This window comes from Chenopodium quinoa, unplaced genomic scaffold, assembly GCF_001683475.1.
Source record: "Chenopodium quinoa cultivar QQ74 unplaced genomic scaffold, ASM168347v1, whole genome shotgun sequence".
Lineage (NCBI taxonomy): Eukaryota > Viridiplantae > Streptophyta > Magnoliopsida > Caryophyllales > Amaranthaceae > Chenopodium > Chenopodium quinoa.
In genome coordinates this window covers 2639302-2666577 of record NW_018743066.1, presented here as the reverse complement: position 1 = coordinate 2666577, position 27276 = coordinate 2639302, and the positions used below count along the sequence as shown (strand labels likewise).

At 34.5% G+C, this 27276-nt stretch overlaps 3 protein-coding genes across 4 annotated transcripts; all 3 read right to left on the bottom strand.

Moving 5' to 3' along the window:
- LOC110731405 (putative receptor-like protein kinase At4g00960) lies at positions 1-4814 on the bottom strand. Of its 2 annotated transcripts, none has more exons than XM_021911274.1 (7): positions 3806-4814; positions 2356-2496; positions 2154-2272; positions 1247-1457; positions 904-1090; positions 642-792; positions 1-553 (listed from the first exon to the last, which is right to left on the bottom strand). In XM_021911274.1, the coding sequence occupies exons 1-7, from the start codon at positions 4632-4634 to the stop codon at positions 236-238; spliced, it is 1956 nt and encodes a 651-aa protein (XP_021766966.1). In that variant the 5' UTR covers positions 4635-4814; the 3' UTR covers positions 1-235. The 2 variants fall into 2 exon arrangements, with proteins under 2 accessions (XP_021766966.1, XP_021766965.1); XM_021911273.1 differs by having other exon boundaries at positions 904-1141; positions 3806-4812.
- An 837-nt stretch (positions 4815-5651) lies between these two features.
- On the bottom strand, positions 5652-27237 carry LOC110731175. Its single transcript, XM_021911005.1, has 23 exons — positions 27109-27237; positions 26324-27023; positions 25328-25398; positions 24453-24581; positions 24227-24357; positions 23609-23819; positions 23282-23519; positions 22771-22921; positions 22388-22685; positions 19427-20008; positions 19262-19341; positions 19050-19118; positions 15299-15935; positions 14475-15203; positions 11766-12623; positions 9592-10276; positions 8475-8539; positions 7574-7711; positions 7371-7492; positions 6913-7123; positions 6557-6794; positions 6312-6462; positions 5652-6193 (listed from the first exon to the last, which is right to left on the bottom strand). Exons 1-23 carry the CDS (start codon positions 27170-27172, stop codon positions 5840-5842), a joined length of 6912 nt encoding a protein of 2303 aa, XP_021766697.1. The 5' UTR covers positions 27173-27237; the 3' UTR covers positions 5652-5839.
- On the bottom strand, positions 18953-20354 carry LOC110731406 (cysteine-rich receptor-like protein kinase 25). Its single transcript, XM_021911275.1, has 2 exons — positions 19262-20354; positions 18953-19118 (listed from the first exon to the last, which is right to left on the bottom strand). The coding sequence occupies exons 1-2, from the start codon at positions 20058-20060 to the stop codon at positions 19099-19101; spliced, it is 819 nt and encodes a 272-aa protein (XP_021766967.1). The 5' UTR covers positions 20061-20354; the 3' UTR covers positions 18953-19098.
- Positions 27238-27276: the final 39 nt, after the last annotated feature.

The following is a 27276-nucleotide window of genomic DNA, read 5'->3' as shown; positions in this document are numbered from 1 at the left end:
TTTATTATACGGGTCACTATTATTAATTATTAATATTATTATTGGAAAATAAACAGAGTATACCATCTATCAATGCTCAAAGTATGACCAAGAGAAATTGAAACACGACTTGTGGTACAACATTATTACACATCAATTAGACATAATATGTTGTTTACCAACTTCAATTCACAGTAATTGAAAGTTTGAAGCCCACTATGAAAGGTTATAAAATCTCTTTTCAATTATCTATTATTTATCTAGGTTCAAGTTCAGTGATTGAGACATCATTGCTAGACCAATGTGCTGACTTGCTCGATAATTGTTGTGAACCAATCTCCTTGGAAACTCTACTCTTTATGACGAAACCTGGAGCTTCAGGCACCGGAAGAGTGACCGAGTAGCTGTCTAACGTAAGGACTACTGTTGCCATTGAAGGTCTATCATCCGGTGATTCTTGAACACATATCAACCCAAGGTGTATGCATCTCATAACTTCGTCCAATGAGCACGAGTCTCTTATCGTTGAATCAACGAATTCTAAAGGCATGCCATCTCTCCATTGTTTCCATGCCTGCATAAATTGAATAGATTCTTGTGAAATGCTACTCATATCATATATTTTTTCCCAACTATCAATAAGAAAATATTAAAATACTTACATAACTTAAAAGGTCCATAGCTTCTCCGGGTTCATAAAATGTATTGTTTCTCTTGCCACTAATAATTTCCAAGAGTAAGACGCCAAAACTATAAACATCTGATTTATTTGAGAATTGACCCTGCATTGCATATTCAGGTGACATGTATCCACTGCACAAAAAACCACAAACCAACATTAACCTATATGCATTCAATTTTTTTAATCTATATTCTAATGGCTCGTAAGTAAAAATTAGGAATTATACTCGATTTGATACTCACTATGTTCCAACAACCCTGCTTGTGTTGTCTTGGGTTTGATCCACTACAAAAATTCTTGCCATGCCAAAGTCTGAAACTTTGGCATTCATATCGGCATCTAACAAGACATTACTTGCCTTAAGATCTCGATGTATAATTTTTAGTTGAGAATCATGATGGAGATATAACATTCCTCGTGCTATGCCTCCTATAATTTTGTAACGCGTAACCCAGTCAAGAATTCCATGACTTTCAGAATCTGTACATTACATTTGGTTAATGATAATCGATGTTACATTATCACCTTGCCTAAAGTTTAACTTTAATTTGAACAGAAATATATAGGTTTTGAAACTAAATGTACCGTGAAGATACTTGTCAAGGCTCTTGTTAGGCACATATTCATATACTAGTAACTTTTCTTGCCCTTCAAAACAAAATCCCAATAGCCTAATCAAATTCCTGTGCTGAAGTTTGGCAACTAATAAGACCTCATTTTTGAATTCTTGTATTCCTTGGCTAGAATTCATGGATAACCTCTTCACTGCTATTTGTTGCCCGTTTGGTAGTGTACCCTATCGAAAACATGAAATTTTTTGCATCATTAACATAAGTATAGCGTGTTTTACATCCAAGCTATGTAATGCTACAATATTAGTTGTTATTTTACGGATTATTAAGCCGCCTTGGTATTGCTTGCAAATAACTTATTTTTGGTTCAAATTGTTAGAAGACCAAATCAACCATGTAAAAGCTTAATAGTGTCACGTTGGATATAATATCATATTAAATGATCAACTTAACCGAAAACTTACAATGATGGTTAAGTTTTTTTTTGAAAGACACAATGATGGTTAAGTTTATTTATGCTATATCACAAATTAGTTGACACACACACACAATCACACACAAAATCCTTATTTTTATGGTTGTGTTCGTTATATTATTTCTTCTCCATCACTCAAGCTAATTTATTAACGCCAATCATGAATCCATTCATAAACTAAACCCATTCTTAGGGTTTGTTCTCATTGACTGAACTCAGCTAAATTGAACTGAACTCAACTGAGCTGAACTGAATTTCAACGTATGAGACTTGACCCTTTTTTTAGGGTAAAACGGCGCTTAATTAATAGTTAAAGAGTTAATAGAGTTAATATGAGAACAGGCCCTTAATAACAAGTTTCTTTATCTTCGTAAAAGGAGAGTAATAAGTTTCAGCTAGAAATGGTTAAGAGAAACTAACATAATCAGGACAATTGTTGTCTTACCTTATAAACACCACCAAATCCACCTTCACCCAATTTCTTCTCATCCGAAAAATTATTTGTTGCTAATCGAAGCGTTGTTAAGTCATATTGCAAGGACTCGACGGTAGTGAAATCATCACCTTCAACATCATCATAAAAATCATAAATTAACCAGCAAAGTATACATATTATTGACGAAATAATTATACATATTTTTGTCTACCAGTTTCAGCAGCAACAGAGTCATAGGTCTTTGTTTTCTTGTATTTGGTGCTACAACAAATGACTATAACAAGTAATGCCACTGTAACAGCCACAATAGGAACTACAATGGCAATAATCGCCTTTGTTGAAATTTTGCTCCCTGCATGAAAAACATGTTACATTTATAACACGTGGTAAAAGAAGCGTAGCAACTTAAAAAACAAATGAAGCACTTAGTTTTTATCAAAATACAAAATGATAACATTGAAATCAAAGTAAACTTAAATTAAGTAAAAATAAAGATAGATTAATAGACAGTAGCACCAGTAAACTATAGAAAACTTCTAGATATCGAAGCATAGTGTTAATGTTCTCTATACATGAATTTAAGAAACATAATATTGGCATATTGGGCTAATAACAGCTCACTTTATTGGGCTTTGGTTTGGGCTAAGCCTTGACAAAATAGAACTTGTTTGTTGTACTTGGGACATGATGATTTTACTAGGGAGTATCATTATCATTTTATGTTTGCCAGCCTATATGTTTTTTTTTTTTGAACGGGATGTTTGCCAGCCTATATAAAGACAATAATTAATTTACAAAAAATAATTAATTTATTAGTTTTTCTCATGAATATTTATTAGGATGCTCCCCTTCCAATGGAGGAAAAAATAAAGGGCTTTTTGTCAAAAACTACCTATTAAAAGACATTTTTTGAGAGAAACTACCTAATAAAAAAAATGTTGTAAAAAAACTACCTATGAAAATGAAAATGTAGTAAAAAATTACCCTTTCACCGTATTTTCATCGTTAACTAATTTTTCCGGCGTTGACCACCTATTTGCCAATCACATGAACTTTTGTAACCTTTATTTTTTTCCATGCCCCACCACCTTTATTTTTTTCCATGCCCCACCAATAATACCAGCTATCATGTGACCGGCCGCACATGCTCAACGCCGGAGAAATTAGTCAAAGACGAAAATTCGAGGAATAATAGTTTTTTACAACATTTTTTGCTTTAATAGGTAGTTTCTTACAACAATTTTATTTTAATAGGTAGTTTCCTATAACATTTTTTTTTATTAGGTAGTTTCTCACAAAAAAAAATTGCTTATAAAAGGTAGTTTCTCGCAAAAAGCCCAAAAATAAATTGATTTTCTATTCCTAGGTGGTTAGGTTTGTGACTAGGAACTTACTCGTAAATGAGTTTTTTTTTTTTTTTTTTTTTTTTTTTTTTTTTTTTTGGACTTATGAACATTTTTTATGTATGAATGGTTTGACTAATTTTAAACAAAGTAATCTTTTACAAAATTTGTTTACTGAATACTTGTATGATCTGCATTTTAAATCAAACATTACCTTATAATTTAATCAATATGTCGTTACTTAATCGACCAAATTATAATTTTAAAAAGTTGTAACGAGTTCGAGGAGACATATATAAAAATAATAATTGGACTTACCACTAGAGACGTTAGAATTCGGTGTTGGTGATGGTGGTTGTGGTTGCGACTGTGGTGGTGATGGTGATGGTAGCGATGACATGTTAAAAAACGGATAAACCTCATATCGAACAACACAACTAGGTTGCAACACTCTTCCACCTTGAGTCTCTCTAAACCCGCCAGCAGCGCCAACTAAGCACGTATTACAATCGCTAGGGCTTAAGTCCGGCGTACACTGCCCCAACCCATAAATCGTCTCAAAACTCGTATAATTCACAAAAGACGTTGCAAATTTCTTTTGTGAACCGCCGGTTGCAGCTCTTACCCCAATCTCGTTGTTCAACATGTTGCTCAACAGGTCCATAAACCTAGTCGTGTTGCCAGATATATTATGCGAGCTCCAATAAAGCCACGAAGGGGTAGTATCCAATCTACCGAAAAATGACTTGTTGGAATACCTAACCATACACTCGTCGTACCATATTATTGCATCTTTCCGGTTAGGACAATATGTCTTAGGGAGGTCAGTGGTAGTGGCCGTCGTAACACAGTCTTGACACGAGCTTACATTTTGGTCCCCGCGACAGAGGAATTGGCCATACACGGCTTCGTTTGTGGTGTTTCCACTGCCAGACACGGCTTGATGGAAGCCGGTCGGGTTGGTAGCGTTAGAGGTGAGTAAACGGAATAGTGTATCAAGATTGGCTCGAAATTGGCTATTATTGGCGAACATAGTGGTATTTGAGCATGACTGTGCCAATAAGTTTGGAGCGGAATTAGATTTGGAAATCATCATTAAGATATTAATCATAAAGATTAGGGAAACTCGGACTAGTTTTTGAGCCATTTTCACAACTTTTTGTTTGTTTGTTTGTTTGGTTTTTTTTAGGATGATTGAGTTGATCACATAGCTTAGCTTCTTAAATTACTATTTTAAACGTTTAACAAGGTTTTATTTATTTCGTTTACTTGACTTAAGAAAACGGGTCAAACACACTTTCTACATCAACTTAGACACAATTTCTATGAATATATTTTTTTCAGGAATAACAATTTCTAAAATTTATTTTCAAAAAAAAAAACATTGGTATTATTTTCATATTTTTTAAATTTATTTTTCATTTATTTTTTGAGATGTAAACAAAGGGTAAGCGACTAATTGAGTCAAATTTTGGATTAGTCAAGGCTGATTAATGAATAGATATTACTTCGGATTGGTTTACAGTTGAATTGGAATTTTCCTAGAAGTAGTCCAATAGATAGTGACAGTAGTGGGGTTACATTTAATTAATCATTTGATCGAGTAACTATTATTCTTGAGTCTTGACGAGATATTAATAAATAGTTATTGTTCTTTTGAACTACTTTGTTGAAGTATTGGGGTTATGGGGTATATTGAAAGCGTTTGATATTGACATTTTTATTAATATATGGTCATTTTTTTTAATTATTTTTTTATATGTTTTTCTAATACCGGATATCTTTGGTTGTATTTTTCCTGAATGCTAGCTTGTACTATATGAAGCTTAGATTAACATGTATTATACCAATTTTTATTTATAAAAAAAACAACAAATTCAACGCCAAAGATAGATTATTAAATTTCAAAACAATATGAAATAGGCCAGGGCAACCCGAACAAGGAGGAGGAGAGTTTCGTCCATAAATAAGGCTTTGGAGCTTCTATACTAAAACCAATTGGCAATTGTAGGAGTAACTCCTCTATCTTATAAAGTGGAATCACCTCTCCTCTTTCTCCAATATGGGATACTCACAAGTGGGCTACAATGGGTTTCGACATAGATATCTGTTTTATTTCTAAGAAAAAAGTAATACAATGTTGCATCAAATTGATGAAGGATGTGTCAACAATAAAAAACGCCAATGATTCATAACGACCATATCTTCCTGTGCTTTTTCCTTACCCTTTCGAAATTGTATGTGCGACAAATTGTATTATCATTACAATATTGCATATGAAATTGTATGTGTGTGAGAAACAAATTGTATTATCATTTTTGTTGCTCAAAAGTGATGTACAAGATACCCTATCTACCTAGGACTCATCTCACTTATTGTTACTTGATTTTGTGTATATGGCTTTGAGTCGCATGAGGTGGATGATGTTGCTGTTGAATTTTTATTAGACCTTGTCATGATATAAGATGGTTCTGTACTACTATTGTAATAAAATCGAGGGCGTTGAGGTGTTGGAAGTGTACTTGTAGTAGAGTTTGTATTGAGCATGAAGACTATTGTTGACATGGTTGGTCTCTCATGTGCATTCTCTTGTACACATAATAAGCCTAAATGAATGCTTCTCATCACTTCATCAGCCGAATATGTGTCTTTCAATGTTGGATCCATAAAGTTCAATGTTGTTTCTTCTTTCAAGCTTCTCCAGGCCTAGAAGATAATAATTGAGGCATATAGTAGTAAATAAATTTTTCACATGCTTAAAATCAAATCCAATTTCAAAATGAAAAAAAAAAATAAAAAAAAATCAAATAATAATTTTACTTACATGTGTCAAGAGGTCTCCTACTCCAGAGGGGTGGAATTTGCTATTGATCTTCTTGCCACTTACAATCTCTAATACCAATACGCCAAAGCCATACACGTCTGATTTTACAGAAAATTGTCCATTCATTGCATATTCTGGGGCCATATAACCACTAAAAGACATTGCCAACAAATTGCAATTATTAGACTTAGGTTTTGTGATAGGGAGCGGAAAAACTAAGACAAGAAAGTAGAACCAGAACTTACTATGTTCCTGCTACTATATTAGTGTCATCCTCTGTTTGTTCAACTTTGAAGATCCTCGCCAAACCAAAGTCTGCAATTTTTGGGTTCATATCTTCTTCAAGCAATATATTAGCTGCTTTTAGATCACGGTGAACAATCCTAGGTCGAGAGTCTTCATGTAGATAAAGTATTCCTCGGGCTATACCTGTTATAATATTGTAGCGCGTAGGCCAATCTAATTCTCCTTGCTTTTTTGGATCTACAAATAGAATGAATACTCATCTACAAACCAAAAGACCTATAATGATCTAATGTAGTTGAGTTAATGGCACTTCAAGTTAAAAGACAAGTGAAAATGCATCTCAAAATTAACATACCAAATAGAAAATAGTTGAGGCTTTTGTTAGGAACATATTCGTACACAAGAAGCTTCTCCTCTCTTGTTAAGCAAAATCCCAAAAGCTTAACCAAATTTTTGTGTTGAAGTTTAGCTATCAATACAGCCTCGTTCTTAAACGATTCCATTCCTTGATTAGAGACCCTCGATAACCTTTTAACTGCTATATCTTGTCCATTTGGGAGGGTTCCCTAAGGCCAAAAACAATTAGTTTATGTTACCTTATATTAGAGTTTGGTTTTTCATATATGTTAAATATTGTATATTTGGAAAGTTTATCTTGTTTAGGAGTTTTAGGCAAGTTAGGTATTCTATTGTATATTGGTATATATTTGTGATTAATAGAATACAGAAGGCTAAGCCGTTTTCTCCCATATTTCTCCACTTTAACACCTTAAAAGCAATTTAGACCACCTTTAACTGATTAGTTTACATTACCTTATAGACATTGCCAAATCCTCCTCCGCCAAGCATTTGATCATCTGAAAAGTAATTTGTTGCAGCTTGAAGGGTGCTGAATTCGTATACCAAAGACTCTGCAGTCGTGAAATCCTCAAGCACTATGATAGCGCAACGTACAATAAGAAACTAGATCAGCACATGATTTTTAACCTTCATAACAATAGAGACTCGATGATTACCATTTTGAATATCTATGGAGAGAGACTTCATCACCTTCCAGCGAGCATAAGACGTGCATGATGCAATTAGCAATGTCAACACAACTATTGGAACAACGATTGCAACTACTACTTTCGTTACATATGTTTTATTCTTTCCTACAAAGGCAAGATAGTTGATAGTACGAAAAATATTAATTAAAATTCAAGAAATAGTCCCATTCTATGGATGATAAATAAATCTTGTTCAAAATAAGAAACTTGTGAAGGAAGTGCAATGGATATTCTTATATTCATAACACAATATCCATAAGGTCATTGACATAGGATTTGCTTGTAAGTATAAATGTAGGTAGTTTAGTGTTTGTTGTTAATTAAGGATATTTTCTATAACTTTGTGTTAAAGAAAAGAAAAAAAAAACTTTGTAGTGTTACTTGTATACAAAAATTTCACTACATATATTCCCTCTGCTTCATAATAATTGTAAACACTACCTATTACACAATGTTTTAGGAGAATTATAAAGCTGAGACTAAAAGGGGAATTTTTACTTAATATTATTTTTTAAAAGTGAAGTGAACAAAAAAAAAAAAAAAAAAAAAAAAAAAAAAAGAAAAAGAAAAAGGTGGAGTGAACCGGGTCTATTTTTTTTTGTTGCAAAAAAGAACATTGTAAGCAGGGTTATTAGTTTATTGAAAAAATAAAATATTTGTGCAATTAAATTGGGTGAGTGGGAGAGAAAAATATATTAAAATGGTTATTATGAAATCTTAGCAAATAAAGAAATTTTGCAAGTAATACAAAAAAAAAAGTACTGCGATTATTACTACTCCGTAAATAAAGAATAGTGTATGTGCTACAAAGTATATCGCATAGAAAGTTTTTTTAAAAAATAATAGATGCAACAATATTACTTATTACCTGATGGTGATGGCGCTGATAACGACGAAGGTTCTTGGACTGTTTGAAATGGTGTTGAGAACAAACTGAACAAAATTTATCAAAAAAAAAAAAAAAAAAAAAATTATCTAAGAAGATATAATATATTGGGCTTGTTTGGTAAATGGCTTTTCATTGGCTTTTTCATTTGGTCAAACATCCAAAATTTTTGTTTGGTAAATGGCTTTTTTAGCTTGCTGAAAAGCTGACTTTTAAGCCAAAATAAAAAAAAACTACTTGGAGTAGCTTTTGGCTTTTGGCTACCTAAATTACTAATAATACCCAACAACCAATTTTACCAAATATTTTTTTAGAGTAATAAAAATTCAAACAACCAACAAAAAAACCAATACAAACAGCCAGTTAAACCAGCCGACAACCAACAATCAGCAGCCAATTGCCAAACAAGGTCATTATTTATTCATTTAAGATCAAGTGTATATAAACATTTGTCTCGTACCATTTTCACACATGTCTGGAAAATAGGTTTAAATAATATCCTAATGAATATTGTTGATTTTGAAAGGGCTTCCATAAGATTTTCGGTTGAAAGACGTATCTTGTTTCTTAAAAGCTTTTTGTTTGTTCTTAGGCTATGATAATGCTTCCTCAGCAACTTGTCTCCCTCAAAAGTAATGATTTTTAGGGGGGTGTTTGGTTTATCAAATTGGAATGGATTGTTTTGAATTTAAAACCCATACTGTCTTAAGTTGTTTAATTGGTTTTATTGTAGATTGAATTCTATACTTCATTAATAGAATGGATAGTGCGTGAATCTTAAGGGGAGAGGTGGATATGGGGGAGAGTTAGAATCCCATGGGTATGAAATTCTATAACTAAAAACTTCAACCAAAAAAAAAATAGATGTAATGGATTCTTACTCCATTCCAACCCATTCCAAATAATCCAACCAAAGAACCCCTTAACGTTTTTTGAAAGACAAGGTTTTCCAATCTCAATTATTGCATGTATAAGCATTGATTTTTTATTTTTTAAAAAAAGTTATAAGCATTGAATATGTTTACATCATGATATACATTTTTAATTTGGAAGATAAAAAGTGGATGAGTGCATGAGTAGAAAAAAAAAATGGTCATACCTGGCCATGTTGGGAGATGGGCAAAATGTAACTTTATAAGACGTTTTGTAGCTCAGACAAGAGAACGTAGTGTTAATCAAGTCGGAGGGATTGTTACTTGCCCGCGGGCAAGACTTCCCAAAAAGATTCGACGATTCCACATAGTCACTACTCAAACACTTTGGCCATGTTTTGCAACATTGTTTAGCATCATAACAAGGATTTCTACACCCGATCATTCTCAAATTCTTATTGACCACACTCATACTAGGGGGGCATATGGAATTGTCGAGGTTGAACACGCAACCCGTGACTACGCAACGGAGTCCGATCACCCCTTCAGGAGTTGCCATCATAGGAAGATTGTAACCGGCTTCAACACTAATGTTGTACTTGTATTGGTCCTCAATTTGACTGATACTAAAGCCAGCCATTGTCACCAAATTCGGTGAAGATGTGGTTTGGCATTCAATTTTACCTGTGCCACAATCACCAGTCTCGCAAGAGAAATTCCCTTTATGGTCAAGTGAGCAATTGGTCCTTCCCCAAATGCTGCCCTCCCAATTGGATTGGATGTTAATGGTCTTGGACTCTCCGTTTAGGAGAGTAAATCCTGTTGGGACTTTGACACTGCTACTGATGGTGGATATTCCAGGCCATACTGTATAGGAACAATTGTTCACTATCGTAATTGTTGTAGCTTTGCCTGCCAAATTTTAAGAGGATCATTATACATCCATTTTTCTAAGAAACACAAAAGCTTTTCGTGTAGAGTTTTAGGAGAATCATACAAATGTATAAGTAGGGTTATCTTTGTTAGACTAAATATTATGGTGTGAGACCAGATGAAAAAAATAAAACAAGATTAATATCCGTGCAATACATGATTTACGATTTTCAATACTCATATTTATTTCAATAAAATTTAAAATAAATTGATTAGATTTAACTCAGTGACAATGAAATTCCTTGCATAAATGTATTACAAGTACTAAGAAGGTCTTGTTCACTTCACCTTACAAAAATAATATTCAGTAAAAATAAATTTCAATTAAATAAAAACAATTTTAGTTTAGAGAAAAAAAATTTAGTTCAGTAAAAATCAGTAACTGTAAAGAAGAAAGTATAATAGAGAATCAGTAAAAATAATTTCAGTTCAGTAAAATAATTTCAGTTTAGCAAAAAAAAAATTTGTTTCGTAAAAATAAGGAGAAGTGAACGGAGCCTAACTCTATAAAACCTAGCTGAATATTTTTCCCATTTTATGTGTGATTGATTTTTGTAGTAATATATATGTTATTGTATAGGTTTTGATAAATATATTTTCATAAACAATCACAATTCTATATATCGTTATTCCTTTTGTCCAAACACTAATTTTAAGAACGTGTACTAAAAAGACAAAGGATCTTAATTTAAATTTGATGAGAGAGGTTTTTTTTTTTTTTTTTTTTTTTTTTTGTATGTGTGTGTGGTGTATAGAGAAACACATATGTAGATAATAAGAATCGATTTCAAAATCTACTGAAATAATAAGGAGATTTTAAGTTTAAATTCAAATTAACAAACGGTAATAGTCACTTAAGCCCGGTTCACTTGACCTTATTTTTACTGAACCTAAATAATCGGTAAAATTATTTTTACTAAAATGAAATTATTTTTTCCGAACTGAACTTATTTTAACTGAATTGATGTTATTTTTACTTAATATTATATACTTAAGAGGAAGTTTGTGTTAAAAAATAAATAATTAAAATTAAAAAAAATAAAGTCAATTAGTCAGTTTTTTATCACTCTGTTTTTGCTACTCTTTTTTCATCCTCTATTTTTACACCTTTTTTGTTGAATAAGTAAAACTTTCCTTTCTCAATTTTCATTCCAATATTGACTATTCTAGTCTTATTACAGTGCGGAGTATATTATTTCAACGATCGAACTTCCCAATAAAATATTACGGTGCGGAGTAATCAATTTATTCCTATTTTCTTAATACCCATACTCTGTTTCCAAATTTATTTTTTAATGATATATTTATCAAACAAACACAAATTGAGTTATTAGATTAATACATGATCCAATTTATTTCATAAAGATTTAAATCAAAACCTTAGACAGGCAAACAAGAAGTATAAATTAAAAGAAAATGAGATGTGAATTACACATACAGATAAAATAAATACTTGTAATTTTCTTACCAGGCGATGGCGACGGCGACGGCAATGGCGGTGATGAGATATTAATGGCACCATCATAAAACGGGTAAATCTCGTAACGTACAAAACAACTAGGCTGCATAACACGAGCACCCCTCTTAAAGTCGAGCGACTCGATCGCAATCGTCAAGCATTGATTACAATCTGCGGCGCTCAAGTCAGGAGTACACTGCTCCATTGCATAAAGAGTCCTCAAGCTGTCAAATTTCGCCACTTTTGTTGCATATTTTTTACCCGACTTACTATTCGAAGTCTGAGCTAATAAACTATTCATTGTGTTTCCTATAAGATCAGAAAACGCGGTTTGATTTCCAGTCACATTTTGAGTGTTGGTTAAGAACACTTTAGGTGATTGCTCCATTTTTCCAAGGAGCGATTCGTTAGAGTATCTTACGGTACACTCGTCGTACCATATTACCGCGATTTTTCTATTGGGACAGTATGTCTTTGGTAGGTCTGTTGTGGTTGCGGTCTTGACACAATCCCTGCACGTGGTGATGTTTAGATCACCGCGGCAGAGGAATAGGCCGTAGATGGCATCGCTTGTGTTGGTGCCGGCGGATGTGATGTCGAAGCCGGTGGGGTTGTTGGTGGCGTTGGAGGAGAGGGATTTGAAGAGGGTGTTGAGGTTGGTGTGGTACTTACTATTTGTAGTAAATTCAGTGATGTTTGAGCAAATGCTATAGAGATAAGTTGGAGTGGAAGTTGATTTGGAAATTAATTGAAGTAAGAGGTTAATTATTATAACTAGTTTGGAATTTGTTGCTAGATTCATAGTATACAGAATAATAATTATGATAATTTTGATAAAGAAAGTATAATCTTGATTAGGGAGGGATTATTTTAGATAAAAAAATAAAGGAGGATATGAAATATGAATAATGTGCGATAATAATAAAGAAATACATGGTACAATGTAAATGGCTTAAGTAGTAAAATGACAAAATTAGGCATCGATGGAGAAAGTTTTCCCTTTGGCATAGGGGACTAGAGGTGGGTCCTTTGATTTTTTTGGTGGTTTTGCATTCAATGCTTTGAAATTTCCGATTTTCCACAATTTTATACTACGTATGTTGATCGGTTGATGCCTCATTCTTTAGTCAATGTTGCTACATATCTCACCATGCTTCACCTTAAGGCCAATAGTATTGGTATGATTAACTATACTTACCTGCTAGATATTTCAATATATGTATTCAAGACGTCAATATAGTTGAGACGTATTAGCATTGAATTGGATTGTGATGTACACTTTTTTTTTTTAGCTGCAAATATGCAGGCTAAGTGCATAATTGGGTTTGTGAACACACGTATCAATAAAAAAATATTTGAATTTGAGAGAAATATTAATTAAAACAATCTACCGTTTAAGAAATAAGCTAAGAGTGAAAACATAGATCATTTGATGCCTGCAACAGCCAAATTGCCCAAGGTGGGCATACGTGGGGTCCGACAAACAAAGATTTATTCGTTTAAAGCAAGCAGTGGTCATTTAAAATAAGAAGCAACACAATAGCTATAATTAAACTGTGCACAAATAAATGCACAATACATGACATACAACACTAAAGCATGTCAGCAATGAGTAAGAATTGAAGCTCTAATTCTCATATTTTTGATCGTTTACTTGTTTTATTTGGAATAATCACATTACGCCATACAATCGCTACTTTTCGATTAGGACAATTCGTAGGAAGGTCAGTGGCTATGTGTCACGGTCCGGGAGTTTGGACCCCGAAACGTGCGGCGCGCTCTAGCCTTTTGGCAGCAAGAACAACGCTAGCCTTGAGCGGAAGAGGGGCTTGTGAGCACAAAGCAACACAAGCGAGCAATAGAATCTCAGGAGCACTCACGTCTATCTGGGCGACGGAGTGCGGGTGGTCGGGGCTTGTGACGGCCGGTACTTCAAAGCGGGCACAAGCGGGTCCGAACCACGAGTCCTTAGCGCATCAAGTTGGGTTGGAGGGGAGCTAATATGCAAGTAAGACACAATATCTATAAAAGTCTAACAACAAACAAGCATAAAAGCAAGGAAACACTTGGTAGAAGGCTTTAAGATTTCATTAATCATTCGCCCTCTAAAGAGCATTAAATGACATACAAGGAGAATCCCTAGTGAACACTGATCTGACAGTAACACAATAACGGGACCTCAAGCTAAGAAAACATAACCTAAACTCTAGGAAAGCACTTAAATGGAATCTAATACATCAAAAGGAGTTGGATTCTAACATCCTCCCCCACTTAAGCTGTCGACGACCTCGTCGACTTACAAAAGTTACAACCAAAATTAGAAAACCCTAAACTATCTCAAGTTTCGGATGCGCCGTTGGTGCGGCTATCTTCTGGAATCTTATCTGACTCTTGAGCTGGATCTTCTTTGTTGACGAGGAGCTTGTCTCTGGAGTCGCTCAGCTCGAACATCTTGTTGAGAGCTTCATCTCTAAATTTCCTCCTGGGAGTGGAATCTGTTGAATTAAGGGGGACAGCTGCTTCCACCATCATCTGTTGGGGAGCTGCTTCCTTGAGACTGTGGTGGAGAGCTTCAAGTTGTGGCTGGTGCCTCTTGGGTGACCATTTTCTTTGTAATCCCTTGCACGCGCCCTGCGTTGTTTGCTCAACCACTGATTTTCCTCCCTCTTGGGAGGTTCTTCTTTGGTGTCTCTAGGCTCGTCGCTCTTTGCTTCGTACCTTGTGACTGATTCTGGTTTTGGCGGCTGTGTATCTGGGATGTTGCCAACTCCATGGGCTTCATCTCCCGCTTCTCTAGGTTTCTGGTGCGAGCTTGTTTCTTCGATGTTGCCTTCTTCTCAGGCTCCATCACTCGCATTGCCGAAAGATATCGGACTTCTGGTTCTTCTTGAGGTGCTATCATTCTCATAGCACTCAGGCGTCGTATGGAACCCATCCTATATGTGGGCTCCTCATCGCTGCTAGTCTCTTTTGTGGCCTCCTGAACGGACATGGATGACAATCTCTTTTGGATCTTGTCAAGTTCTTCTTTATGCTCGCAATCCCACCATTTGTGTGGACCTCGACAAAGTATGCAGTTTATTTCCCTTGTGTTTTCCGAGGATGCGCCGGCCCTCGAGTTTCCTGAGTTGTGGGAGGGGGTAGATGTTTGTCTCTGGGCATCACCTCCTCCACTTCTTCTATGATATGTATTAATGGTGTTGGACGATACTCGTGAGCCGTTCTCTGTACCCTTTGGAGAGCTTGGAGACGGACTGTTAGAGCGTGTTGACGTCCCACTTGAATCCTTCTCGGATTGACGACCCTTCCCGACTGAGTAGTCTATCAATCTCTCAGCAGCACACATAGCAGCAGCGAGGGTATCAATATTCTGCCTCAAAATCTCTCGCTGCGCCCATTCCTTTAACCCGTTGACAAAGTTGAACACACGATCTTTCTCATTCATGTCTGTGATGTCCAACATTATCACCGAGTATTCCTTAACATAGTTGAGAAGAGAACCCTTCTGGCGGCACTCTTGCAACTTCATCCGTGCAACAAACGCTGTGTTGACGGGGTAGAATTGTTCTTGAGTTCCTCTTTGAACTCCGCCCATGTATCAATCTTGATCCTTCCTGCTTCGATGTCTGCGTGCTTGGTGCGCCACCACAGCTTAGCATCTTCGAACAAGTACATGATGGCAGTATCCACCTTCTGATCGTCACTTAGTTGACATATTCGGAAGTACTGCTCCATGTCGAAGAGGAAGTTATCAACTTCTTTCGCATCTCTAGCGCCACTGTAGTCGCGAGGTTTGGGCGGCTTTATCTTCGCCGCACCAACACCCAGTGCGTCTCTGCCCACAGCGCGCGTTAAGGTAGCACATTTCTCAAGTGCTTCGTCGGCTTTTCCTTGAACAAATTGCAATTGTTCGCGGAGGGCATCTCTGTCAGCCATCAATTTCACAATTTGCTCGGCTTGCTCGTGTACAATGACTTGGAGCTCGGCCCATTTGTCCGCCTTCTCCTCGAGCCAAGCGAGCCTTTCTTCTACGAATTCCATCTTCGTGTAGCCGTCCTTGGTGCCTACACGGGTTGCTTGCGACGAGGTTTGAGCCTCGGCTCTAATACCAACTATCACGGTCCGGGAGTTTGGACCTCGAAACGTGCGGCACGCTCTAGCCTTTTGGTGGCAAGAACGCTAGCCTTGAGCGGAAGAGGGGCTTGTGAGCACAAAGTAACACAAGCGAGCAATAGAATCTCAGGAGCACTCACGTCTATCTGGGCGACAAAGTGCGGGTGGTCGGGGCTTGTGACGGCCGGTACTTCAAAGCGGGCACAAGCGGGTCCGAACCACGAGTCCTTAGCGCATCAAGTTGGGTTGGAGGGGAGCTAATATGCAAGTAAGACACAATATCTATAAAGGTCTAACATCAAACAAGCATAAAAGCAAGGCAACACTTGGTAGAAGGCTTTAAGATTTCATTAATCATTCGCCCTCTAAAGAGCTTTAAATGACATACAAGGAGAATCCCTAGTGAACACTGATCTGACAATAACACAATAATGGGACCTCAAGCTAAGAAAACATAACCTAAACTCTAGGAAAGCTCTTAAATGGAATCTAATACATCAAAAGGAGTTGGATTCTAACACTATGACATAGTTGACCCAAGTTTGGCACGCGCTAGTGTTTAAATCCCCGCGACAAAGGAAGTGGCCGTAGATAGTCTCGCTATTGGGGTTGTCATTGCTAGAAACCGCTTGGTGGTAGCCGTTTGGGACGGTCGCATTGAATAAGAGATAACGGAAGAGGGTGTTGAGATTGGCTTCACATTGGCTATTTTTAGCAAACATTGTATTGTTTGAGCAGTAATAGCTTTGAGCATTTGTTGATTTGGAAATCATCAATAAGATAATTGGCAAATAAATTGAGAACAATATCGAAAACCAACTTATTTTTTGAGCCATTTGGTACGAATTATTTTCTTTTAAGATCAAAATAGCTTTGATACTAAACAACCTTCCATAAAACAATATATTATAAATGTTCAGTTGGTTAAGGAACGGGTCAAAGAATTCATATATATGAGCAATGCTATAATTGATGACTATGATAACTACACATTTCACATTTGACTAAAATATATAATATGTTATTTTTCTACATCAAAATAATGTTGAATTTGTGACATTATTGGTCCCACAGAGAAATTAAAAAACACGGGAAAGACAATTTGTGACGTGTATTTGCATGATTTCAAACTAAACTATTTAAAAATCTACTCGTAGTTGGATTAGTCGTTATTGACTATTTGTATGAATAATCTACGTTAAGAAAGTTGAATTCCATTTTCCAGGAAGTAGACCAGCAGATGTGACATTTTGAATGGTGCTTTGGATCATTAACTAGACTTTTAAACTGAAGCAAGAGAAAATCGAACTGAAGTCTGAAGAATTACAATTCATTCGTTCTCTTCGATCAAAATATTTCCGGACTGGTCTATTCCATTACCAGCAATTATTGTTGGTTGTTCGCAAAATATAGATACATTAAAATGTACTCCATCCGTTTTTTTAATTGCCTTATTGGAGAAATAAGCATTATTCTTTAGAATTACTTTGACCAATGTTAGTGAATTTTAAATAAGAAAAAATAAAGTCTTATGGATAAATGTTGGAATCGTTTTAATGAGTAGATTATTAATATTCAATTTCCATGATTTGTAGTTACTGATAATTAAGATACTCTCGGGCTACAGTGCTTCTTCACTCCCCCTCACACGGACCTACTCTTGGCCCAGTGAACTTTAGCTATTTAAGGTCTCATATCGTGGGTCTGGCTCTGATACCATGTCAAATGCGAGTCTGGGCCGCACCCGCAAACCAAGAGAGAGAGTTCACTTCACAAGTCCATGGAGGTTCCATCCCAAAACCATATGGCAATAGGAGGAGTAGCCCCTTAGCCTTATAAAGTGTTTACCTCTCTCTTCTTCAACCAATGTGGGACACTTGCATGTGATGACACTTGAGAGGTTTACTATTCAACACATGTCCACTACAGGGTACTTAAAAAAACAGAAGGAGTACATCTAGTTAAAGCGGGTTCGTGCGACATGTGTGTCAATTTAACTGTAGCAGCAAGTGTACATATAAGAAATTAAAATTGATATTACAAAGAGAAGAAACAAAAGAAATACACAAGAAATAAAAGAAATTATAGTTGTTAAATATGTCAATCTATCACTTTCGCCGCTTAGTGAAATATTCCATACAACTTTACATTTTAGATTATAGGAGGGCAAGTTTGAATTAGTCAAGGCTGAATAACTTTAGACTAAATTTATTTGTTCTTTATTTCATCATGCCAACCTGTCCAATTAATGTATCTTTCCCAAAATATATATCTCAATGTTTGCAAGTCTGTGGACTTATATATAACAAGCTATTAAATAGCTGTAGTGAAGTTGAAGAAGAAGTCTAATAATTGTATGTCACTCCTTAGTATGTGGTTCATTGTTTACTTAACGAACTATTATTAATTAATAACAAGCAAATGGTGATCAATAGATAATCACTAGTACAATATTTATTTGGAAAATTCTATTATTATGAAAGCAAAAGCTAATAAGCGCCCCCGGAGCGTTAGATAAGAGAATTAAAGTACAAATATTAGTGTAAAATTTATATTAATTACACCGAACGACGCGTGATTTTATCATGAATTCCTAACTTAATACCATTTTAACCAATATAATTTATCCTTATCTAACACCCCGGGGCGCTCGTTAGCAAAATCGTATTATGAAAACGAAAAACATTCTTTTAAAGGAACAACAAATAAGTTGCATGACATATTATGTATATACCCATAGAATAAAACATGATTTAATTAATTGACGATATCTATAACCACGCATGACCTATAACCACGCATGACTATGTTGCCGATGCTTAATTAACGCTCCCTTTTCATTATTACTCAGATAGCATGATATTCATGGATCGGAGATAATAAAACTATTGTACTACAACTTTTTATCGATTCACGCCCCTATCTCGGGTCCATTTCAGAGATAGAGACGCCATTCACAGACCAAGGCATAGACGTTCTAGTTGACTGATCGGACAAAACTGAGCTTCCAAAGTTTGATCCTGTCCTATTTATGATAAAGTAACCCGGGTGTTGTGGTACTGGTAGAGAGACGGAGGAACTATCTAACATGAGGACTATTGTTGCCATTGTAGGCCTATCGTCCACTGACTCTTGAACACACAGCAAGCCAAGGTGTATGCATCTTAGGACTTCATTTACCGAGCACGAATCCCTTATATTTGGATCAACAAATTCCAAGGGTGCCCCATCATTCCTTTGCTTCCATGCCTACAAAATTTAATTTTTATATGATAGTTTTCAACAAATTTTTCTAAATAATATACACACTAAGTATATCATAACGAAAAAGATACGGAGTATTAAAATTATGAGCATGCATATATTTCATAACGAAAACGATATCAACGTACCGCTTGAATCACTTGCTGGAGATTCTCGTGAAGGTGCAGGGGGTTGCGATGATAAACTAAAGAACGGATATAACTCGTACCTGACAAAACAACTAGGCTGAAAATATCGTGCACCCTGAACCAACGTCGACAGTTTCGAAGCACCGTTCTCCAAGCACGACTTACAATCATTGGGGCTCAAGTCAGGCGTACACTGTCCCAACCCATATAATGTACCGAAGGCTGTGAAATTTGTGATGTATGTTGCGAATTTTTTCTGTGACCCGTCAAATGGAGCACGATTAGCAATCACAGACATCATGTTATTCACAAGCTCGGTATAATGGGTTATGTTCCCTTGTACATCGTCACCACTTAGCATTTGATCTGCCGGCATCTCGTCCAATTTACCAAAAAATGATTGGTTTGAATACCTTACCATACAACCTTCGTACCATAAAATGGCAACTTTACGATTGGGACACCGTGTCATAGGGAAGTCCTTGGTGGTGGCAGCGATAACACAATCGTAGCACAATCTAGGATCTAAGTCCCCTTGACAGAGAAAGTTACCGTAGATTGTTTCGCTTGAAGTGTTGCCGTTGTTAGAAACAGCTTCATAAAAGCCGGCGAGGTTGGTGGCGTTGCCAGAGAGATAACCAAATAGGGTATTTAGATTGGCTTCATATTGGCTACTGTTAGCAAACATGGTGTTGTTTGGGCAGTTAGATCTCCATAATTTATCAACATTTACTGATTTGGAAATAACTGTCATATAGATTGAGAAAAATACTATTACGCAGCTTATTTTTTTAGCCATCTCACTCTTTTATTTTCTTATTTTCTTTTTTTTTTTTTTTTTTTGGGAGGAGGGGGGGGGGGGAATGTGTGTGGGTGGTTTGAGTTTAAGGAGATGGCTCAAAAAATAAGTTGCTTTATAGTATTGAGAAGAGTACCCTTCTTTTGTCTTTGAAGTCAATTTCTTTAACTGCCACATAGTTTTAGTTAAGTTTTTGGAGTTTAATATATGGTAGGTGGGATTTTAAAAATTCAGCACGTATATAAAAAGATAGTGTATATAATATCTAATAGCAAAATAAAAGATGTGAGAATGAACGAAATATGTAGTAAAAAGTGGTAGTGAATTTAACTGGGCGACTTCAAATGAAAAGAGAGATATCTCATGTCCCTTAATATTGCAACAATTACAAGACCACTTTAGAAAGTTACAATAAAACTACAACCTCACCTTATATTTAAATTACATGCTTTAATTTCTCTCTATTTCTTTCTGTTTTTGTAACATATTTTGAGCTTTAGGGTGGTGTTTAGGTGCATAAAATGTATTTCATGACTTAGCTTTTTACTCTATCACAGATACACCATCCATATTTTCTCTAGATAAATATATATTAATATATACTTCGATATTAATGCAGTCCGGTATTACTCTATCACAGAAAGAAATGATCGATATAAAGAAGTTGAGAAGAAAAAGAACGATAGAGATCGAGATTAGTTAAGGTAATGGTGATAATTAATGCTAGTACTTCATTTTCTATGCAAATGACAAAGGAGCTGAGAATTGAAATAGCCGAAGAAATAATTCGATTTCATAGTTGATTATTACAAGTTTTTAGTTGCACAAGTTGAAGGGTATGAAATATATCAAGGATATTCAATTCGGAAAGAAAAAAAAGTTGTGGCCATATATGACAAGTTGCACCATTCTAGAAGAGTTCGAAAAAAACAAAATCTTTGATAATAATACGTATTGATAAGGAATCACTAAATATGATGTGAAAAAAGAGTAATGGTGAGAACTTCACCCCTTCTAATCAATGATGCTATTAAATATATGGACATGAAAATGGTAAATTGGTCTCTTTTATAAAACCAATTTCAACCATACTAAAATTAAATGTAATAATAAACCTAGGTTTAATTTCTCTCTCAAAAAGAAAAATAAAATGAAATATTGGTAGAAGTATCTCAATACAAAATTATAAAATACGGTTGTCAAAAAAAAACAAATTAAATACGGAGTATATTATAATATAGAGGATCTTGCTAACGAACGCCCTTGGCGCGTTGGATAAACATTTAAAATATTGCCTAAAATGGTATTAATTTGGAAAATCATGACAAAATCACGCGTTGCTCGGCGTAATTAATGTTCATTTTAAATTAATCTTTCTACTATTAGTTGGTTTATCCAACGCCTTCGGAGCGGTCGTTGGATTTTGCCTAATATAGATTAAGTACCTAGAAACAGGTTCGTTTGCACGACAAGGGTGACAAGAGAGATTGAATGTAACATAATTGGTCATATTATAAATAAATTTATGTAGGTTTCCAAAGTTGACCGTTGTTTGAAATTTCCACGTAATACTTTTCTTTTCCTTTTTTTTTTTTGACGGTATGTAATACTATTCTTTAGTTTGGGATACAAGGTTACAAATTGTTTAGAAATTTTGTGTTTTATCTTCTTTGGCTAACATTGCTGCCACATCCTTTGAAAAAAAATGTAATGGTTCATAAATCCATAATAGTCCATGGACCAATATCATTATTTGGGCACATAATCAAATTTTGTGACTGAAAATAAAGATTGATGAGGTTGAGGTCGATATTACATAGTGCAATTCTCAATTTCTCTTTACTCTAAAAATCCAATGGGGTTATTGCGAATTTGCGACTATGATATGTGAAAGTGATAATTGATATAAGTTGATAAGCCTGCCATTTTCTCTTGGTTACATTGGACTATATATCTGGAACGCATGTTTCATGTTGTTCCATACCCTCTATACGGCTAAAATACTTATTGGCATGTAACGTTAAATTAGCCAAGAGACAACACTGATGGTTGAGTGACTGTGTTCCAATCCAATTTGTCCATGCTTTTTTTTTTTTAACACTACCTGTCCATGCTAACTTACGTAGTATTATTCCAAAAATACGGATTACTCTATATATACTTCTTCTGTTTTTCATTATTGTATTACTATAAAAATTAAGTACATTTTTTTTTTTGCATATATACAGTATATAAAGTAACCCCTGCCGCACCATATGACTTGCCACACTAAAAAAATATCTATCTATATATAAAATTATAAAAAAAATGAATGAGATAGGTTAATTAATCGCGAGGATACAAATTTGTAATCGTCTTATTTCCTGTATATACACTACCTAGAGAATCATTATCTTCTAAAATGTTAGTACCAAAGTAATTAGGTGGCTTCGGCGTTGGGAGACAAACGGCTTGGCCATTGAGGGCTGCAACAATGGAGCTCATTCTTGGCCTTAAGGCGGCATCATCTTGAATGCATAGTAGAGCAATATGGATGCATTTAGTTACTTCATCTATTGGAAAGTCATTTTTTAATGTTGTATCAACAAAATATAAGGTCCTGTTTTCATTCCATAACCTCCATGCCTATGCAATAAACAAGAGATACGTTATTGACATTTCAAAAAAAAAAAAAAAAAAAAAACATGAACCCTTATAAAATAAAACTTACTCGATGTAGTAATGCCTCTTCAAGTTGCAATTGCTTGCAAAATCTATTTCTTTGACCGCTCACAATCTCAAGAACTAAGACTCCAAAACTATAAACATCTGATTTTACAGAGTAATGACCTGTTATTGCATATTCTGGAGCCATATAACCACTGTATTTCAAAAATAAGAAAATTAACCTAATTAATAAGATCATATTTTTTTTTCATTTAAATTAAATATAAAAATCAACGGTTAAAAAAAAATTGATACACCATTAAATAATTATGAGCTAGTTTTCATTTTATATATATATATATATATATATATATATATATAAAGCACAATTCATTAAATGGAAAGTATTTGAAAATAAGTTCTTGTTCTTGAAATATAAGTGTAGAAAGATAATAATCATTAAGTTTTATACCCGTATATAAAAGTGGAAGGGACTATATAATTTAAGTACTACTTACTATATTCCTTATCTATATACAAGATTATAAAAATTATGGGAAGGTTAGAGATCTTACTAAGTTCCAATAATCCTTTTAGTGTCACCTTGAATTTGATCAACTCCAAACAGTTTGGCAAGGCCAAAATCTGATATCTTAGGGTTCATATGTTCATCTAGTAATATGTTACTTGATTTTAGATCTCGATGAATAACCTTAAGCGGGGAGTCTTCGTGAAGATATAAAAGCCCTCTTGCAATACCAACTATAATATTGCACCTTATTTGCCAATTTAAAGATGATTGCTTCTTTTGATCTGCATTACAAACAACTAATAATGAGGAGCCAATACATAAATTAACAATTATATATTGTTTTGTTTACTTCTCAATACTTCGTCATTACCAAATATAAATTTGTCCAAGCTTGAATTAGAAAGAAACTCATATACAAGTATCTTTTCTTCTGTTGCCACGCAAAACCCTAAGAGCTTGACCAAGTTCTTGTGTCGAAGTTTTGCAGCCAAAACAACTTCATTTTTAAACTCTACAGCTCCTTGTCCGGAATTTTTTGATAGTCTTTTGACAGCTATTTCCTGTCCATTCTCGGGTTTCCCCTAATAATAAAAAAAAAACCTCAAATAAATGTTACGAAAAATGGGAGAATGACATATAGTTCAGAGGATGAATTCATCATCGAAAGTCAATACTTAATCATTCTCCCCTATAGATCAAGTTTGTAACGTGATAATCCTCAATTTAAATTGTACTTGTTTTCTTTTCACGGATGTGGTGGGTGAAAAATTAGTGATAATATTCACATGTAAAATCGGAATTTAGTAAGCATGTTTACAACTTTACATACTTACCTTAAATGCCACATAGCAAGCATGTTTTACATGAAAATATCATAAAAGTCTAATTTCTTTCATTTTTTTGGCTAATCAAATGACACAAAATTTTGGGATCATATAATAAATAAATAAATAAATAAATAAAATTGGGATCATGTTTTACATATTACCTTGTAAACTTCACCAAACCCGCCTTCTCCAAGTTTGTTTTCTGCAGCAAAGTTGTTTGTTGCTGTTCGAATCGTGTTTAGATCAAATTGCAAGGAGTCTATTACAGCATTTTTAATCTCACACACTTCCACTGAACAGAGATTCAAACAATAAATAAACCAAAAAAAGTTATCAAAGCTGGTTAACAATGTGCATGTCTATTGTCCAAGTTTAAGCCTTACATACAACAATTAGATATTTTGGTGGCCTTCCTCTTGCGCATACTAGTCCACACTCCACACAGCAACATAATTGATGTTGCAGCGAGTATTGGTAAACTAACTAAAAGAATAGTACGCTTCCTCTTGACATCACCTGCATGTTGAATTCACCACAATCACTGTATGTAACTAATGAGGATGTCAACTAAATTATTTGGTTAAATATTGTGATTCTCTCTACAATTTAAATAAAAAAATGCATGTATAGTAATTGTGGATTGTTGAGATTAAACATGATGAAGTTCATATGAAATGAAATCACAACATAATGTTAAAGCAATAAAGCTACATTAGATTTCACTGATTAAGATTTTATAAGAGGTAAGTTACACAACGTAATAGAGTATCATTATACACAACAATTAAAGCTTGAAATATAAGATACCGTAATCGATCAGGTGCATTAGTCATTTATTTATGTACAGTCTCAATTGTACATAAAACTGATATATGTATGAGTGTTTTAGTTATTACCTCTGTTTTTAAATAAGAGTCTCACTTGATCTAACAGTATTGATTCTAAATAAAACTCTTATTATATTAATCCATTGTCTATTATTTGTTCACTTTTGATCAATTAAATCTCATAATCTTGGTATTTACTTTTCAATTATTCTAGTCAATCAAACCTAGCCATATTATTATTTCTATTCACATTTAGTCAACCACATCTAATATTATGGTTGATTGTTAACTTTATTCAACAATAATCTAATCAGCTTTCTTATTCTATATCCCTCAAACGTTTGCAAAATTCAAATGAGAATTTCAATTGCCAAATTTATGATACCAATATGCCATACGTATAAAAATTATTAGCAAATAAAATTTTTAACTTACTCTTAGAAAGTGATGTTGTAGAAGTTGGTGATAATGAAGTTGACAATGATTGGAACGGTTCACACACCACCCTGAATAAAGTAGTGAATATAAATTACTAGAAAACAATTCATAGAACGTATTCAATAAAATTATGTTACCTACACTAGGACTATTTCTTTGGATTGGACTTACTAAATTAAATTTAATAAAAACATTAATGTATAATTATAACTACTTTGTTAAATGTGGTCCAACTAAGTTATTACAAAAATACTTCATATATTTAATAAACAATTTATTATGACTATTTCTTTAGACCTTTTATATTAAGCTTAAAATACATAAATCTTTATCTTTTAAAATTTTAAAAATCCAAACATATGGAATACACATAACTGTAACTATGGAGTAATTCGTATGAAACTTACAAAAGAAAAAAAAAAGACTAAGAAGTATGATGAAATTAGCAAATTATATGCTATAGTCCAACTTTATTTCTAATATCGACCTCGTCAAACATTCTACGGTATGAAGATAGTGCAATTATGCATTTTAAAAAAAAAATCATCTGTGTCTAGCTACTCATTGTTCCTATTTGGATAGTTTTTTTGTAAAAAAACAAGTCAAGTAGAAAAAACATTCAAAGATGTATAAAGTATGATACTCCCTCCGTTTTTAAATACTTGCTCCACTTTGTTTTTCGGCGGTTTTTAAATACTTGCTCCATTTCTTTATTTGGAAAATTTTTACAATATTTAATTTATTTCTCTCACCTAGTGGACCCATAATTAATCATATTTTATTAATTTCATATTCTATTTCCTTCAATTATCTCCACTACTTTTGCTTTTTATAATTTTTTATTCTTCCACCTACCCCACTACCTCTATATTTTATTATTTTTTTTAAGTTCTCCTAAAACTCTGCGCATGTAAAAGTTGAGCAAGTATTTAAAAACAGAGGGAGTATTTTAGTAAAAAGAAAAAAACAACTAGAAAAGTCATATGAATGCACCTGGCGAGGCTAGGTGACGGGCAGAACGTAACGGTATACGACGTCTGAGGGCTGGGACAGACGAAGGTAGAATTGGCAACATCCAAGGCATAATGGTAAGCGCGAGGGCAGCCCTTTTTGAAGATTAACGAGCCAGCCGAGAAGCTATTACGTTCACAGTCATTGACATTCGTACAACAAGACTCGTTTGTATGAAACGCGTCACACGAGCTTCTACACCCTATTACGGAACCATTAGTAATCACTCTATGATCGTTGGGGCATCCGTAGTCATAGTCAAACACACAACCAGTCAACGCACAACGGCTTCCATTGCTACCTTGTGGAACCATCGTCACCGCGAGGTTGTACCCAGCAGCGACGTTAGCGTTATAAAAATCCTGGCTACCATTTTGAGACGTATTCAAATCAATAAAATTTACCGGGGATGTATATGACATGCCCTGGCATGCTATCTTGCCAGTGCCGCAATCGCCGGTGAGGCAAGAGAAATTTCCTGTCGAGGTGTTAGTGGTGCAGAGGGTTCGCCCCCAAAGCCGGCCCGACCAACCTGGCTGTATGTTAATCACCTTCGAATCATTACGTAGTAAAGAAAATCCATTCGAGACATTGATGTTTGAGCTAGCCCCGTTGGTTGTGATTATGACTGGCCACACCGTGTAGTCGCAGTTGTTTTCTACCTTCAATATGATTGCCACTCCTGATATAAATTCATTCCCTTAAAAATAAGCTTATTAACAATCAAAATGTACCAAATATATAAATTTGCTGGTAAAATTTAATACCTGAATATAGCTGAATCATCGCGACGACAATAAGTAGAGGCAAAATCGAAGCATAGTTGGCCATATAAAATTGTTGAATTAGATGAAATTGAAAGGTGTGTTTATTAAGTAGATTTCACAATCATATAAACGAATCACATATAATAGTAAACCGTATTTCAGAAGTTG